The sequence below is a fragment of the Salvelinus fontinalis genome, chromosome 38 (assembly GCF_029448725.1).
Source record: "Salvelinus fontinalis isolate EN_2023a chromosome 38, ASM2944872v1, whole genome shotgun sequence".
NCBI classification, from domain to species: Eukaryota; Metazoa; Chordata; class Actinopteri; order Salmoniformes; family Salmonidae; genus Salvelinus; species Salvelinus fontinalis.
Genome location: NC_074702.1, coordinates 23,638,156 through 23,653,768, shown reverse-complemented (window position 1 = coordinate 23,653,768; position 15,613 = coordinate 23,638,156). Strand labels below are relative to the sequence as shown.

Sequence of the window (15,613 nt, the reverse complement as noted above, 5' to 3'; positions counted from 1 at the left end):
CGCGTTATTGGCAGCAGCACCGATCTGTGTAGCGAGTTTGTGTGTGACTGCGTGCGGTGGCGTGCGCGTTTGATAGTCGTAGAAGGGGCCGTATTCAATAAGGCGATTTAGCCATCATTGCTTCTTGAACTTCAAGGAGCAAACATGGAATATACAATGCATAGATAGGCTATAGATATAATGGAAAGCGCACACACGCGCGCACTCACTCATCCGCCCCCTTTCTCTTCCTCTCTCTCTCTCTCGTGTTTTCCCCACACACCTCAATAACGGTGCGTGCGATATATTTGTGCATATATTTTTATGCACGGGGATACATTTTCAATGGCTTTCGGCGATCGTGGATTATACATTATATTTCTGAACAGCAGTGGAATATTGGCTACCATCGACTCCAATTGTGAATAGCCTATTCCTTCTTTTCTGACTGGTGTGTGGTATTTTTGTTGCATGCCGAGAGACTGTCAAGACTCGAAGACCACGTTCAATGCCGTTGGAACATGTCCTATGTTCCCTTTCAAGGTAAGAGAACTGATATATTCCACTATTGCATATCCCTCCCTCCCCCTCCCCCTCATATCTCTCTCTCTCTCTCTCTCTCTCTCTCTCTCTCCATCATACAATACAGAATTTAGAAAAGGGAAGCGTTAGTGGAAGCACAGGCAGGTACAGCAAGAGGTAATGTTCTTCCAGATAACCTACCTGGTTTTATCACTGTGTGCCAGTCAATATGTCACTGTGCCGGTGTATGCTGAGTAGGGTAGTCCATAGTGTTGCAATGTGCTGAGGTGTGCATGCCTGCTGGTATCACAGTCTTGCAAGTCCTTTTCCCTGTGTGCAACATCCTTAGATCACGGTCACAGGTAGCCTACTGTATCTCCATGACACTGTAACTTTGCCCCTCTAGTATTGAGTCATATCTATTCAATGTGTGCAGTAAGGAGCCTGAAGGGGTACTTATTTGCTTGTTTTTGAGACTCAATATTTCATGAGTTTGTAGTGGAGGAAAATGGTCCCTGGAAGTGTCTGTTCAAATCAGTTCCCTTGGTATTGTGACACCGCAACCATGACTAATGCTGTGTGAAACGGAGTGCAACATGAGCTACTTCAATCATGCAGCCTTCAAATGCTTTGTTTGTGGTAATATATCTTATTGATTGAGCGATTGACTGTATGTGTGAAATGTTATGGCCACTTGAAAGTTTGATGGGACTTTGAGGGATCCAAGGGTTGTATGGTACACGGAGTCCAGTCCCTATTACCAAGGTATCTCTGTACAGCAACTGCAAATCTTGTGTGAGGAGAATGTGTGTGTGTGACAGAGAAAGAGAGGGGAAAGAGAGAGAGAGTGAAAGAGGTAAAGGGAGAGAGAGAGATAGAGGGGGGAGGGGGGTGGGGGTAGAGAGACTTGAGGCTGCTGAGGTGTGATGTCTTGTAACACTGGGTACAGTAAGGACACTGCTGTGCTGGTGGTGTATTGACAAAGCTCAAACCAAAATCATGTTCAGCATCCAAAACATAAATGTCTTAAAGTTATCAGTCATTCAAAGAGAATAACCGGTTCAAACTCTGTAATATGATGCTTTGGTCATCTTCTAACACATCACAAGCGGATATAGCCAAATGGCCTCTTGTGTGAGCACAGCAATAGAAGTTGGTTGCATAATATTTGTGAGATGTTAAGCTACTGTACGCGAGCCCACTCTTGAGAGATCACTGCCAGAAAAATGTGTGCACAGTAGTATAATACCTTCAAAACCCATGTCAATAGGAATGTACAGGCTATACTCTTTCCACTACAATAGATGGCACCATTAACCTTTTAGATGTAACAGGTTTTCTGGGTAGAGGAGTCTGTGGTTGAATGTCAAGGTAATGTTATCAAAATGAAATCGGCCACATCTTTTTAACTTATGGCTGACTGAACACTAGTTCCCTATAAAAACACTTGTTTTATCTCTCCTTGACGAACATCATGCCGAAATGCATCGGTTTTAAAGTTGTTAGACTGAAAATGTCATAGAAATAATATGCAGAGTGCTGCCTTGGGCCTTGGTCCTCCTGCGTTTTGTATTTTACACCAATGTTAAAATGTTTTCATCCCAATTCCATGGTTACTCAAAAGTCATTAGGCCTATGTAAGTATCACATGGACATTTAATGTGAAGATAAGATACTGTAGGTCTCTCTCTCTCTCTCTCTCTCTCTGTCTGTCTGTCTCTCTCTCTCTGTCTGTCTGTCTCTCTTTCTGTCTGTCTCTCTCTCTGTCTGTCTCTCTCTGTGCAGATGGACAGCATGGAGCACCAGCCAGCCACTGAGCCAACCCAGTCATGTCAATTTTACAGTAGTTTGATACAGCAGCTACTGTCAAGCATGGGCATTCAATTTAAAGAGACAGTGCACCGCCAAAGCGCTGACTGCAGCACTCCTCTCATGTGACATAAGGGGCTGTCTTACACCCTCCGCCAATCGAGCTGTGCCAGGAACCATCATCTGTTAGGCTATTACTGTACTGAATGCTCGAGATCTACCGTGTTCGATGATCTGTCAGGGGAAAAGCTCATTCATTTTCTGTTTGCGGCTGATTGCGGCGGATTGAAGTGTTATATTGAATTAATGCTATAATTAGTAAATGATGCAACTCATTAGATACCATCTTGTCTGATGTCAATTCATTGTAGGGATTCTGGCATTTTGTGAGTTAAAGTGCCTGCTGTCCAAGTTTCGTGAAGTTGGGAATTCAAAAAACGGCAACTTCTCTCAAGACGTGAAAAGTCAACATTCATGAACGTCAAGCGTGACTATGCCTCAGCCTTTTTCAGTGATGCTAACAGCTAGCGTAGACATGAAAGCAAAGACAATGTCGGTCGGTATGCTCAAGGAAATATCGTATTCATAATTTCGGCCCACAGACATAAAGTCAATCAAAGTTAAACTGCCCATCATTTGTGTGTATCTGCATACTGTTCAGCATATTCATGGCACAGTGCAGCGAACGTACTGTACGAATAAGCACAGGAGGTGGCGTAGAGCAGTTTGATGGCAAGATTATTTATGCATATTAACATTTACTAGCTGATGCTTTAAGGTCTTTGGTTTTGCCCTAGGTCAACCAATGACTTGTCTCTATCATAAAAAGTGTTCATATTGCACCATGGACCATGACGCTATACGGCACAGCGAGATAGGGTCCAGATTGAAACATGTTCCAGGCCATAAAGTATCATGCCTTATGTTAGATAACCATACTTAAGTTAAAGTGTCCACTGCAGCATGTGTCATTCTACCAAAGCACAGTTTAAAATGTACATGGTTTATTACAAAGTACCACCGTGCTCCAATGTCCTTGATGGTTTCTGAGTGTGACATGATAAAGTGTCCTCTGGGTAGTGTCAGCAAAAATGTTATTTTGAGGGCTGCCCCCCATAAGCCATGTTGTCTGGGGGGAAGGACATGTTTGTTATGCTGGAAAGACCTTAAAATGATATTGTAATAATGCTAATAGCAGTAGTCCAAAAATTAAATCAGACTAACGGAATGTTTTTGCTACTGTAGTTTGCTGGCGTACTGGCTGAGCTCATTAATTACAATACACATAATAATTCACATTTCCTGGCTTAAATTAAGATCCTACATCTGTAGTCTATGGATATAGGGCCATGTCAGGGAACTCTCTCCCCCTTGAACAGTTCTGGTACAGTGAGTTCAGGCATGCCGCTAAGCCTCTGTCCACGGCTCCACTCCCTCACTATCTCTGTGTTCTACAGCAGTACTGACTGAACCTGGTGGTGAAAAGGCCCAGATCCACTAAGAGCCTTACTGCTGATTCTGAGGAAATCTACATAAGGATCCCATCAGAAATGAGTAGCTGGGAGAAATGGTTGCATAATGCAGACCACACCATGGGAAGGGGCCCCACTTATTCAATTCCACCGCAAAGCCTGGAGCCCAATGACTCAATGAGTTTGTGTTTAAAGGATGCTCGTCTTTTGATTGATCCTGTCAGGATTCACTCATGGCAAAAGGTCAGGATGAGCTATCTCCTCTCCTAAGCCAATCGGGGGGCTGCCAATCCGGGATAATGATGTCCCTGCAGAGGGTTGGCTCACAGGCCTTCCAGACATTATGTCATTTGATCCAACAGATTCTCATGATGCACGGACAAGTTGTGCATTCAGACCTGGAGATATTCAACAGCTTACTGTACATATGTCACTATATTAGTAATAGAAACAATAATATGAGTCATGGAGTCAAAATGGAGCAGTTCTTGGAGGTTTGTAGGCACGACTGAATGGCATAAAAAAGGCTGATTATGCCTAAAAACAGCAGGTTTCACTTGCATATGTATCACTAAAAAATAACATTTAGTTGTTAAAGGTGTGATGTTAGGTTATAATGTACAGGTAGGATCTTAATTTGAGCAGGAGAATTCTCCTGCCCACATTTCGGTTGAAGGCATTCAGTTGTACAACTGACTAGGTATCCCCCTTTCCCTTTCCCAGTGCAGGAAATGTAAGCTTGTAGTGTATTTGAGGTTTAAAAAGGCTTTTGTAATTTCCACAAAGAAAATTTCCCTTACAAAAAATACATCAACCCCAAAACCGGTTGCTGCAGGATTATATTCCTGCTGTAGCATACTGGCTCAAATTAAGATCCTACATCTGTAAAATTATTTATACACATACTGTACATTAATATTATTTATGTGCAATTAAAGTATCTAAAATAAATGCCCTGTGATAACTTTTGGGAGAGTCTGAGTTCCACACCGTGTCAATTGAGATGCTGATAGTACAGCCTGTGATAAGTGCCCCCTAAAATAACAGATTATTAAATCACTACTGTGGTGCCTCAAGCAGGATTACAAATTGGAGAGTTGGGCTCACAAAGATAGTGCTCACTGAAGCCTTGTACCTGGGACCCAGAGTTACCATGAGAACTAGGAGATATTGCACTGTTGGGTAGATAATCAGTCACATGTTGAGATGTTCAGTCCCAGACATTTTAAGTCTATTTTCAGTGTTATGTGTACATTTCACACTTTCTTGTAAGTCAAGGGGGTAACACAATGTAGGATGTCATAATGTATAGACTGCACACATATTATCCCTAGTTGTAAGAAAGACGCGGTGGTCAAATCAGGCCATGACAGTAGCGGATAACCTCACATTACTCATTGATATACTATAGAACTTGACATTTGAATGTTAGTTTGTTTTCTGATATGGCGTAACGTTTAGGAGAGCTACAGTAGCCAGTCATGACATCATAATGTGCTGACAGGACTTTACAGCCATCTTATTACAGTGTTATATAGGCAGACGGCTAAATCAAATGTGGTCTCAAACCTTCAATATCATGCTAGCGATGGGCTAATTTGTCCCCCCCTCTCTTGTGATGCTAATAGATGGCTGACATATGCAGTGTCAGTGTGCACTTTTACTGAAGGTGGTGAGAAAAGATGAAAGCATTTTTATGGGATGTACCTCTCATTCACTTCAGATGCACAGATACTGCAAAGAAGAATGGTGCATTTTAATTAGCTGTAATCAAATACACTGATATGCTGATATTCAAAAACAGGGCCATTGGACCCTGACATTTCAGAGTAGTCTATTACCATTTTAAAGTGTCTCACTATTACACATTTAGGGGAGTGTCTCTACTTCAGAAAAATAAATCATTTTACAAGGCTCACAAGAATGTGTGTGTGTGCCGTGCATGCTTTGTGTGTGTGTGTGTGCATGCGTGTTTGTGAGCGTGCTTGTGTACAGATGTAGGATATTCATTTGATCACCCTGTTGCAGGAGCACTTGTAGTGTATTTGAGGTTTAAAAAAGCTTCTGAAGTTTGTAATTTCAGAGTTAATTTTCCCTTAAGGAGAAGTATCAACCCACATAATAATACACATTTCCTGTCGCTGCAGGATTATTTTCCTGCTGTAGCAAACTGGTTTAAATTAAGATCCTACACGTGTATGTGTGTGTGTGTGTGTGTGTGTGTGTGTGTGTGTGTGTGTGTGTGTGTGTGTGTGTGTGTGTGTGTGTGTGTGTGTGTGTATGTACATACAGTACGTGCGTTTTTATTTGAGTGATTAACTTCTACTCTTAAGACTTCATGAAGGTTAGCAGGCTCACTCTGCGTGCCTGGCGCTATATTTAGCATCTCATCTCCACCACATTTGAATCTTCACCACACAAAATATGAGTGCATTTCAACTGTGTTTGCTTCCAAAGAAAATTCTGGCATTCATGCAATGTTTATGTGATATGCCCTTTTGTTATTTCAAATAATGATTCATCTAAACTGGAGTGGATTGTTGAGAGAGACTGGAAATGCAATCCAATTTCTAGTGTTTTTTATGCAAGTTTTCTTTTCAGGAGGAAAGCTCCTGTCCTACTGGTTTTCAGAGAGCCTATCTTGCAGTTGTTGCTCTGTTTGGCATTTCAATGTGGAGTTGAGTTGTTCTGTATGAGAGTGGAGATAATGGCAGAACATCCTGATCTCTTTGATCAGAGGCAGAGTCTAGCTGGTAGAAATGGACTGCTGGGAGAGGAAGGTGTGAGACACCTATGAAACACTTTTAATTGTAGCTTCTCGCTTCAATGCCATGTTTGAAATCTCCTTTCCTCCATGAAGATACTACACTGGAATTCACATTCACTTTAAACACAGAACTGGCTTCAAAGTGTCTCAGTCTGTTTGACCTAGCGAGTGGTGAGTGTTCATATTAGCTAGGGGTGAAAAGTTGACTGAGATTGTGTTGACCAAGCAAGCGGGATGTCAAAACTGGATAACCCCTGGTTTGAGATGAAGAACATGCCACACAGGGTTATATGGACTGAACAAAAATATAAACTCAACATGTAAACTGTTTGTCCCATGTTTCATGAGCTGAAATAAAATATCCCAGACATTTTCCATATGCATAAAAGCTAATTGTGTGCACAAATTTGTTTACATCGCTGTTAGTGAGCATTTCTCTTTTGCCAGATAATCCATCCACCTGACAGGTGTGGCATATCAAGAATCTGATTAAACAGCATGATCATTACACAAGTGCACCTTGTGCTGGGGACAATAAAAGGCCACTCTAAAATGTGCAGTTTTGTCACCCAACACAATGCCACAGATATCTCAAGTTTTGAGAGAGCCTGCAATTGGTATGCTGACTGCAGGAATGTCCACCAGAGCTGCTGCCAGAGAATTTAATGTTAATTTCTCTAACATAAGCCGCCTCCAACGTCATTTTAGAGAATTTGGCAGTACGTCTGCATGAGGAAAACGGCTGCATGAGGCAAATGGTGGTCACACCAGATACTGATTGGTTTTCTTATCCACTCCACTTTAAGGTATCTGTGACAAGAGATGCATATCTCTGTTCCCAGTCATGTGAATTCCATAGATTAGGGAATTGATTGTTTCATGTTTTGTTCAGTATAGTTTCCTTTCTAGGTTAAAGTATAATGGCCTTACCATCATTCCACACTGACATAGACTATACACAGTCACTTTCCACTGACATGTGGGGCTAAACTTCAGAATACCGATTCAGTCGCTGTCCACGTCAGTGGTGCTGAATGCAGAGGTAGAGTATCAGTGCTCTGCAACAGCTTATCTGTTCAAACAAGTTTGGTTTATTTGGTTCTACAGTTGACCTTTTTCACATGAGAGAGTAAAAAAGAGCAAAAGCACACACAACTATATATTTGGGCAACTTGATCAAAGGGGAGATAAAGTTAAATTACTCATATTTTGTAGACCTTGGGCATAAGGGACTTTAACAACGCTAAAAAATATCTCATTTACCTGTTTTAAGTCGCAGTCATGGTGACCAGATACATATCTGAATGAGTCACTAAAGTTTTTTGAATAGAAAAAAAGGTTTGTTCTTGAATGAAACAGAGGGAGACTACTTTATGGAGCAAAACGTTCTGTATTTGGCATGCATTTGATTGGTACAGAAGTTAATATTGTACAGAAGTTAATCTGGTCTGCTCAAGTCCCTTTTCTTGTCCTTTGAGATCAGTAGCTTCTGTACGGCTACTGTCACCCAGACAGAAAATGTGTCACGACATGACCACTGATACCATGATGACACTGGAAGTTGTATAACTATTTGTGTCGATTGAGTGCTCTGATTGGTTCAGTCAGCAGAAGGGGTTGTGTGAGGTAATTGGGGTGATGTAGATCTCTGAATGTAGGAACATTTGAACATGCGGAGAAAGATGAGGAGAATACACAAAAATAGGAAAAGCTGACTTACATAATGAATGAAGGTATTGCAGTATTTATAACTGAAACAGACAATTCACACACATAGAGTGGTCTTGGATGCCCAAGTACAATTTTACTGTATTTGTTTTAGTGCAAAAAGGGATGAGATAACATGTGGTAAGATGCACAGACAAGTCTAATAGTGTCTGGGACTCAGTTAGGGTTTGTCTTGCTATCTCATCCCTTACACTTCTCATTTAAAACCTAATTCAAAGTAATTATATTAGTAAATAGCATCTGGTAATAGGGGTTGCTCTGTTCTGGTAGCCTGCTGCTAGTAGATTCTGCTAAGATTAGGATGTTTTTTTTGCCATGGAAGGCATATGTCCATTCATGTTAATGAGTTAGCATGGGCACTGTAGAAAACCCTGAGGTGAGCTCTGTGCTGTTTCTTAATTCAGGGGGTTTCAAACTAGGGTCCTCGGAGGTGCTGCAGGGGGTCCGCGATTTTTTTAAATATATATTTTTTGGGAAAATACTTTTGGGGATTTTTTTATGTGAAAAATAATTATTTTCTGAATTTCCGCTAGCTGCAGCAGAATACCATTGTGCATACCATTTTTATGTTTCTGTGTCCAGCATGAAAAAAGTGCAATGACTGGAAGTCTACAGGAACAGTTAGCCTGCTAGCTGTTCCTGTTCATCCGACTCTGGGAAAGTATATAAAAGGCTTCAATGCAAAAATCTCGAACTATCCCTTTATTATAGAGGAAATTACAGTCATTGGAGCAAATTACAGACGTTTTTTGTATAGAAAATTCTTAGGTGGGCCGTCTAAGTGGTAATTTATTGGATAGAAAAGCAGTTTCAGTGTCAACTTAAATGACCCAAACCAGATAGAAAGCATGGAGAAAAGATATTGAACTATATACGCTGAGTGTACTAACATTAGGAACACTTTCCTAATATTGAGTTGCACCCCCTTTGACCTCAGAACAGTCTTAATTCGTCGGGGCATGGACTATATTAGGTGTCGAAAGCGTTCCACAGGGCAACCATGTTGACTCCAATGCTTCCTACAGTTGTGCAAAGTTGACTGGATGTCCTTTGGGTGGTTGGCCATTCTTGATACAAACAGGAAAACCGGTGCACCAGGCATCTACTACCATACCCCGTCCAGAGGCACTTAAATCTTTTGTCTTGCCCATTCAACCTCTGAATGGCACACTTACACAATCCATTTCTCAATTGTCTCAAGTCTTAAGGCATCATGAACTTCACTCAGTACCAGGACATTTCAGCCAAAAACCTGATTGCTTCTGCCACGAGGCTGAAACTTGGCCGCAATTTGATATTCCAGCAAGTGGATCTTACAGCAAAACAATAACCCCAAGCACACATCAAAATCCACAAAGAAATGGTTCATTGATCACAAAATCTAAATTAAAAAAATCAGTCTCCGGACATGAACCCCATTGAAAACCTGTGGTTTGAATTGAAGAGGGCAGTCCATAAACACAGAGGAAGGATATCAAGGATCTGGAAAGATTCTGAATGGAGGAATGGTCTAAAATCCCTCCCATTGTGTTTGCCAATCTCATAAATCATTTTTGAAAAAGGCAGTGCCGTTTTCCTCGCAAGGTGAGGTATTGAAAGGTATTGAAAACAGGGGTGTCGATAATTTGACCCCTACCTTATTGAGATAGTTTTTTATTACTTGTTAAACAAAATATATTTCTCTGAACAATTGTATTAGTATAAAACAATCTAATTTCCCTTTTCTGTATTTGAGTTATTTATTTTGTACAGTAATTTTTGCTCATCTTTATCAAGGGTGTGAATCATTTCAGACACCCACTGAACATGACAGACATCTTGGTGATGAAGTGAAAGCAGAAAACCCATAACTAAAATCCATTTAGATGGTCTCTGTTGATTCCTACTCAGACATCATTGCGTTGATCTGTCAAAATCAAGGAGGCAAAACGGTGCCATGAAATACCCCAGATACCTCTGATCCAAGACACCTCTGGCTTTTTCTCAATCAGAAGGTTCTTTCATAATTCCACCCAGGGCAACAGAGGGCCTCCCAGTCAGACTCCCCGTCACTCCTCTATCTGTCAGACGAGGTGAGTTAAGCTGTGTAGGAGTTTGAGAGATTGCCATTTGGGTAATATAACAATGACACAGTTCTTAGTCTATCTCTGGATTGAGGACAGATCACTATAATTATTATTTATCTCTGAGGACCAAATGCTTGACCTGCTTTCTCTCAATGGAGCACCCCCCCCCCCCCCCCCCCCCCCCTCACACACACACATGGTGACATGAGACAGGATATACAAACAGAGAGAGAGAGAGACGGGGGAACACACCATAATAGATGATAGACGTGTGCAAATAAATACAGCAGCATTGTTACCTGTGAATGTGGATCACTGTGGTTTTGCATTCACAGTAATTCACACACACACACACACACACACACACACACACACACACACACACACACACTATTCATTTATATTTTCTCTATACTCAGCACATTGAATATCACCTTCACACAGGTTGACAGGGAGGAACAGCCCATCACCATGAAGGGTTAGCAGACAAAGCAATCCTGCATCTCATTTCCTATAGATGTTATTCAAGCCCTAAGTAAAGAGAGTTTTGCAGCACAACTTGGGGGATTGCTGTGTAGCCCCGTGGAATAGTCAAGTGAAGGGAAAGGAGAGAGAGAGAGTGATACTGTACACTCTAATAAGCCAACCCAACTCTGTTACTGGCAGTGCAGTCATTCCACCCTACTGCTCTAGCATCCTGGAGGAGGGATGGGAATGGAGAGAGAGAGAGAGAGAGAGAGAGAGAGAGAGAGAGAGAGAGAGAGAGAGAGAGAGAGAGAGAGACAGAGACAGAGACAGAGAGACAGAGAGAGAAAGATGTGTGGCAGTGAGAGAGACGATGGTAATGAGAGGGAGGGAGGAGAGCATGAGAGAAGTGAAAGGGAGATGGGTAGAATGAGAGAAGGGGGACAGTAGGAGATACATGTGTGAGAGAGAGTGAGGAAGATAGAGAGCGAGAGAGAGAAATGGGCTGTTGAAGTGGGGGACTGAGACAGATGGGTGGAAGGGAGAGGGGAGCAATAGATGGTGGGGAGATGGAGGGAGGCTGCCAGGGAGTTTGTGGGAAAGTTTAATTGAATTTTGATTCATAATAGGATGATCGGAACATTGATTTCACCTTTAAATGTTATAATTCGATTTTTATTACCGCCATATATTCAAGCAGATGGCTTGCTTATGAATATATAGATCTTGTTTCCTCATCTTATGTTGTCTTACAGTAACAGTATTGAACGTATTGGACTGCGATATCCATTGATGTATTTTACACAGCCGTATAAGGATACGTTTACCCATATACAGTATTGCTCACCACCAACTTATGTCTATAGTGTGTAGATAGATAGATGGAAAGAAAAAATGTGCGCTTGCGCATCAGAGAGAGAGCGAGAGGGAGGAACAAGTCCGTTTTTCATGGATGGCTGGGTTGCTATGGGAACAAGATGTGGGCTCCCTTTTCCCAAAAAAGTATCCTCCTTCCCTTTTTCCCTCTCTCATCACTTCATTTATCTCTCTCCTTCTTCTCAGCATCCCCAGTTCTTCACCTTTCCTCTGTTCCTATCCCCAGCTCATCGCATCGCTTCCCTCCTCTTCCCCTTCTTTCTATCTCTCCTATCATCCATCCTTCCCTCCTCCCACTCATTTCTCCCTGTCTACTCCTCTTTCCCCCTGTCCATCTCGTTCCCTGCGGTCTCCCCTCTTCTACTATTCTCCCTCTCAATCTTTCCCTTTCCCTCCATCTCTTCCACACTTTCTCCTTGTCTCTGATCATCTGTCTCTTTAACACTCACTTATATTCTATTCTTTTCTCGGTTGTCATGGCAATAGGCTGGGGGCGTGAGGGAAAGAGCGCGAGCGAGCAAGAGTGGGTGTTTCGGAAGTGACATCTCTTGGGCAGTAACCTTGTTTCCTGTGTGTGGAGTTGGGGGCGGAATCACGCGTAAAGTGCAGCAACAGTGACACCGTGTGGACAAATGCGCGGTAGTGTGGAGCCCTGCTGTGCCAGACAAGGGCTGAGGGAATGATCGGATAGGTGAGAATACACACAGACAGACACACACACACGCACGCACACACACAGGACTGTGTCAGTGTAGTGCGGACCTCTGTGTTCACCTCTTCATTGAGGCCCATTGTGACACATCCCTGACGTCTCTCATGACACTGATGGCCATGTACTAAATGCCCTGAATCAGCATATTAAAGAACACCATTGCAGACCAGTGTATATTTTCATAAATACATCAAATCTGGGAAATAAATCCAAAAGCATTCATAGAATATGGAATGGTAGGATATCCCTATTGATTCCGAATGATGTGATATAAATGCTACGTGGGCACCAAGTAATGTATAAAATGTGTACATACTGTACATTGTGCTTCTTTGCCTTGAAAGTAACCAACAAGGCCACGCTGGCGTAGGTACGTTGCCCGACCCGGGCGACCTGAGGATATTGCATGTATATTTTTAGCTCTGTTTTAGAGCTTAGTGATGTGTATAAATTAACATTACCCCTGTCGGGTTCAGAAACGACAACGTTGAATAAAGCTGACCAGTCATCTGATGGCTGCTCGGCTCCTTGGCAAACTGCAAAGGAAGGCAGAAAATAATGGCGTTACGTGCCCACAGAGACAGACCTCAGCACATTCTGAGAGCGTTAACAAGAGAATGTGAATACAGTGTTTTTTAATATTTATAACACAGAACTAGCCCACCTAGATTGGACCGCACAAACCGCACACACCATACCCTACACGCATTTTAGCTTCTACTCATTGAAATTCCCTCCAAGGTTTTTTAGATGATGAGGAATGAAGGTGGAGGTACAGATTGTAGCTGGAGCACATATGGGAATGAGTCACCGATATCCCCAGTGGATCCACAACATTGTGACTTTCATTAGGTATGCTGCTGTAGGTCGATAAGGTTTATCGTCAAAGGCTTTCTCTCTCCTTGTCCAATGTGTCTCTGAAAGAGGGGAACTAGTGTCACACTCCTGGGCCTTGGGATTCCTGGGCCTTGGAATTTAGGCGATATGTCGTCTGCAGTAAAGATGATGGTGATTGACATGCTCATAATGATGATTGAATTGATATACTGTATTAGTCTCAATACACAAACATTTTCCGACACCAGCTCTTTCTACTTTCCACATGAAAACGTTGATATTGTGAACGTAAAAAGTAACACTTCAACTGCTAAACAAGTGAACATCCATGTACAAGGAGGTACATCATTCTAGCTGCAGGACAGGATAATATGGTCTGTACATTTTCTCCATGCCATTCTCAGAGATGATAAAGATTTAAATATATATATACATGTGTATATATACAGTGGGGAGAACAAGTATTTGATACACTGCCAATTTTGCAGGTTTTCCTACTTACAAAGCATGTAGAGGTCTGTAATTTGTATCATAGGTACACTTCAACTGTGAGAGACGGAATCTAAAACAAAAATACAGAAAATCACATTGTATGATTTTTAAGTAATTAATTTGCATTTTATTGCATGACATAAGTATTTGATACATCAGAAAAGCAGAACTTAATATTTGGTACAGAAACCTTTTTTTGCAATTACAGAGATCATACGTTTCCTGTAGTTCTTGACCAGGTTTGCACACACTGCAGCAGGGATTTTGGCCCACTCCTCCATACAGACCTTCTCCAGATCCTTCAGGTTTCGGGGCTGTCGCTGGGCAATACGGACTTTCAGCTCCCTCCAAAGATTTTCTATTGGGTTCAGGTCTGGAGACTGGCTAGGCCACTCCAGGACCTTGAGATGCTTCTTACGGAGCCACTCCTTAGTTGCCCTGGCTGTGTGTTTCGGGTCGTTGTCATGCTGGAAGACCCAGCCACGACCCATCTTCAATGCTCTTACTGAGGGAAGGAGGTTGTTGGCCAAGATCTCGCGATACATGGCCCCATCCATCCTCCCCTCAATACGGTGCAGTCGTCCTGTCCCCTTTGCAGAAAAGCATCCCCAAAGAATGATGTTTCCACCTCCAGACTTCACGGTTGGGATGGTGTTCTTGGGGTTGTACTCATCCTTCTTCTTCCTCCAAACACGGCGAGTGGAGTTTAGACCAAAAAGCTCTATTTTTGTCTCATCAGACCACATGACCTTCTCCCATTCCTCCTCTGGATCATCCAGATGGTCATTGGCAAACTTCAGACGGGCCTGGACATGCGCTGGCTTGAGCAGGGGGACCTTGCGTGCGCTGCAGGATTTTAATCCATGACGGCGTAGTGTGGTACTAATGGTTTTCTTTGAGACTGTGGTCCCAGCTCTCTACAGGTCATTGACCAGGTCCTGCCGTGTAGTTCTGGGCTGATCCCTCACCTTCCCCATGATCACTGATGCCCCACGAGGTGAGATCTTGCATGGAGCCCCAGACCGAGGGTGATTGACCGTCATCTTCAACTTCTTCCATTTTCTAATAATTGCGGCAACAGTTGTTGCCTTCTCACCAAGCTGCTTGCCTATTGTCCTGTAGCCCATCCCAGCCTTGTGCAGGTCTACAATTTTATCCCTGATGTCCTTACACAGCTCTCTGGCCTTGGCCGTTGTGGAGAGGTTGGAGTCTGTTTGATTGAGTGTGTGGACAGGTGTCTTTTATACAGGTAACGAGTTCAAACAGGTGCAGTTACGGTGTTTCCTCCGACACATTGGTGCGGCTGGCTTCCGGGTTGGAGGCGCGCTGTGTTAAGAAGCAGTGCGGCTTGGTTGGGTTGTGCTTCGGAGGACGCGTGGCTTTCGACCTTCGTCTCTCCCGAGCCTGTACGGGAGTTGTAGTGATGAGACAAGATAGTAATTACTAGCGATTGGATACCACGAAAATTGGGAAGAAAAGGGGCTAAAAATTATTTAAAAAAAATAAAAATAAAAAAACAGGTGCAGTTAATACAGGTAATGAGTGGAGAACAGGAGGGCTTCTTAAAGAAAAACTAACAGGTCTGTGAGAGCCGGAATTCTTACTGGTTGGTAGGTGATCAAATACTTATGTCATGCAATAAAATGCAAATTAATTACTTAAAAATCATACAATGTGATTTTCTGGATTTTTGTTTTAGATTCCGTATCTCACAGTTGAAGTGTACCTATGATAAAAATTACAGACCTCTACATGCTTTGTAAGTAGGAAAACCTGCAAAATCGGCAGTGTATCAAATACTTGTTCTCCCCACTGTATATATTTTATATATACACTGCTCAAAAAAATTAAGGGAACGCTTAACAACACAATGTAACTCCAAGTCAAT

The 15,613-nt window shown here is 42.4% G+C and overlaps 1 protein-coding gene across 12 annotated transcripts in view; it reads left to right on the top strand.

The window, feature by feature from the left end:
• The first annotated feature begins 26 nt into the window (after nucleotides 1-26).
• Nucleotides 27-15,613, top strand: part of LOC129837290 (ras/Rap GTPase-activating protein SynGAP-like) — a 109,110-nt gene continuing 93,523 nt past the window's right edge. For 4 of the 12 annotated variants that reach the window (XM_055903333.1, XM_055903324.1, XM_055903322.1 and 1 more), the window contains exon 1: nucleotides 28-522. In XM_055903333.1, the coding sequence (XP_055759308.1) occupies nucleotides 501-522 (22 nt within the window). In that variant the 5' untranslated portion in view covers nucleotides 28-500. Of the gene's footprint in view, nucleotides 523-12,170; nucleotides 12,376-15,613 lie in introns of all 12 variants that reach the window. The other 8 variants (XM_055903325.1, XM_055903323.1, XM_055903328.1 and 5 more) reach the window with 6 other exon arrangements.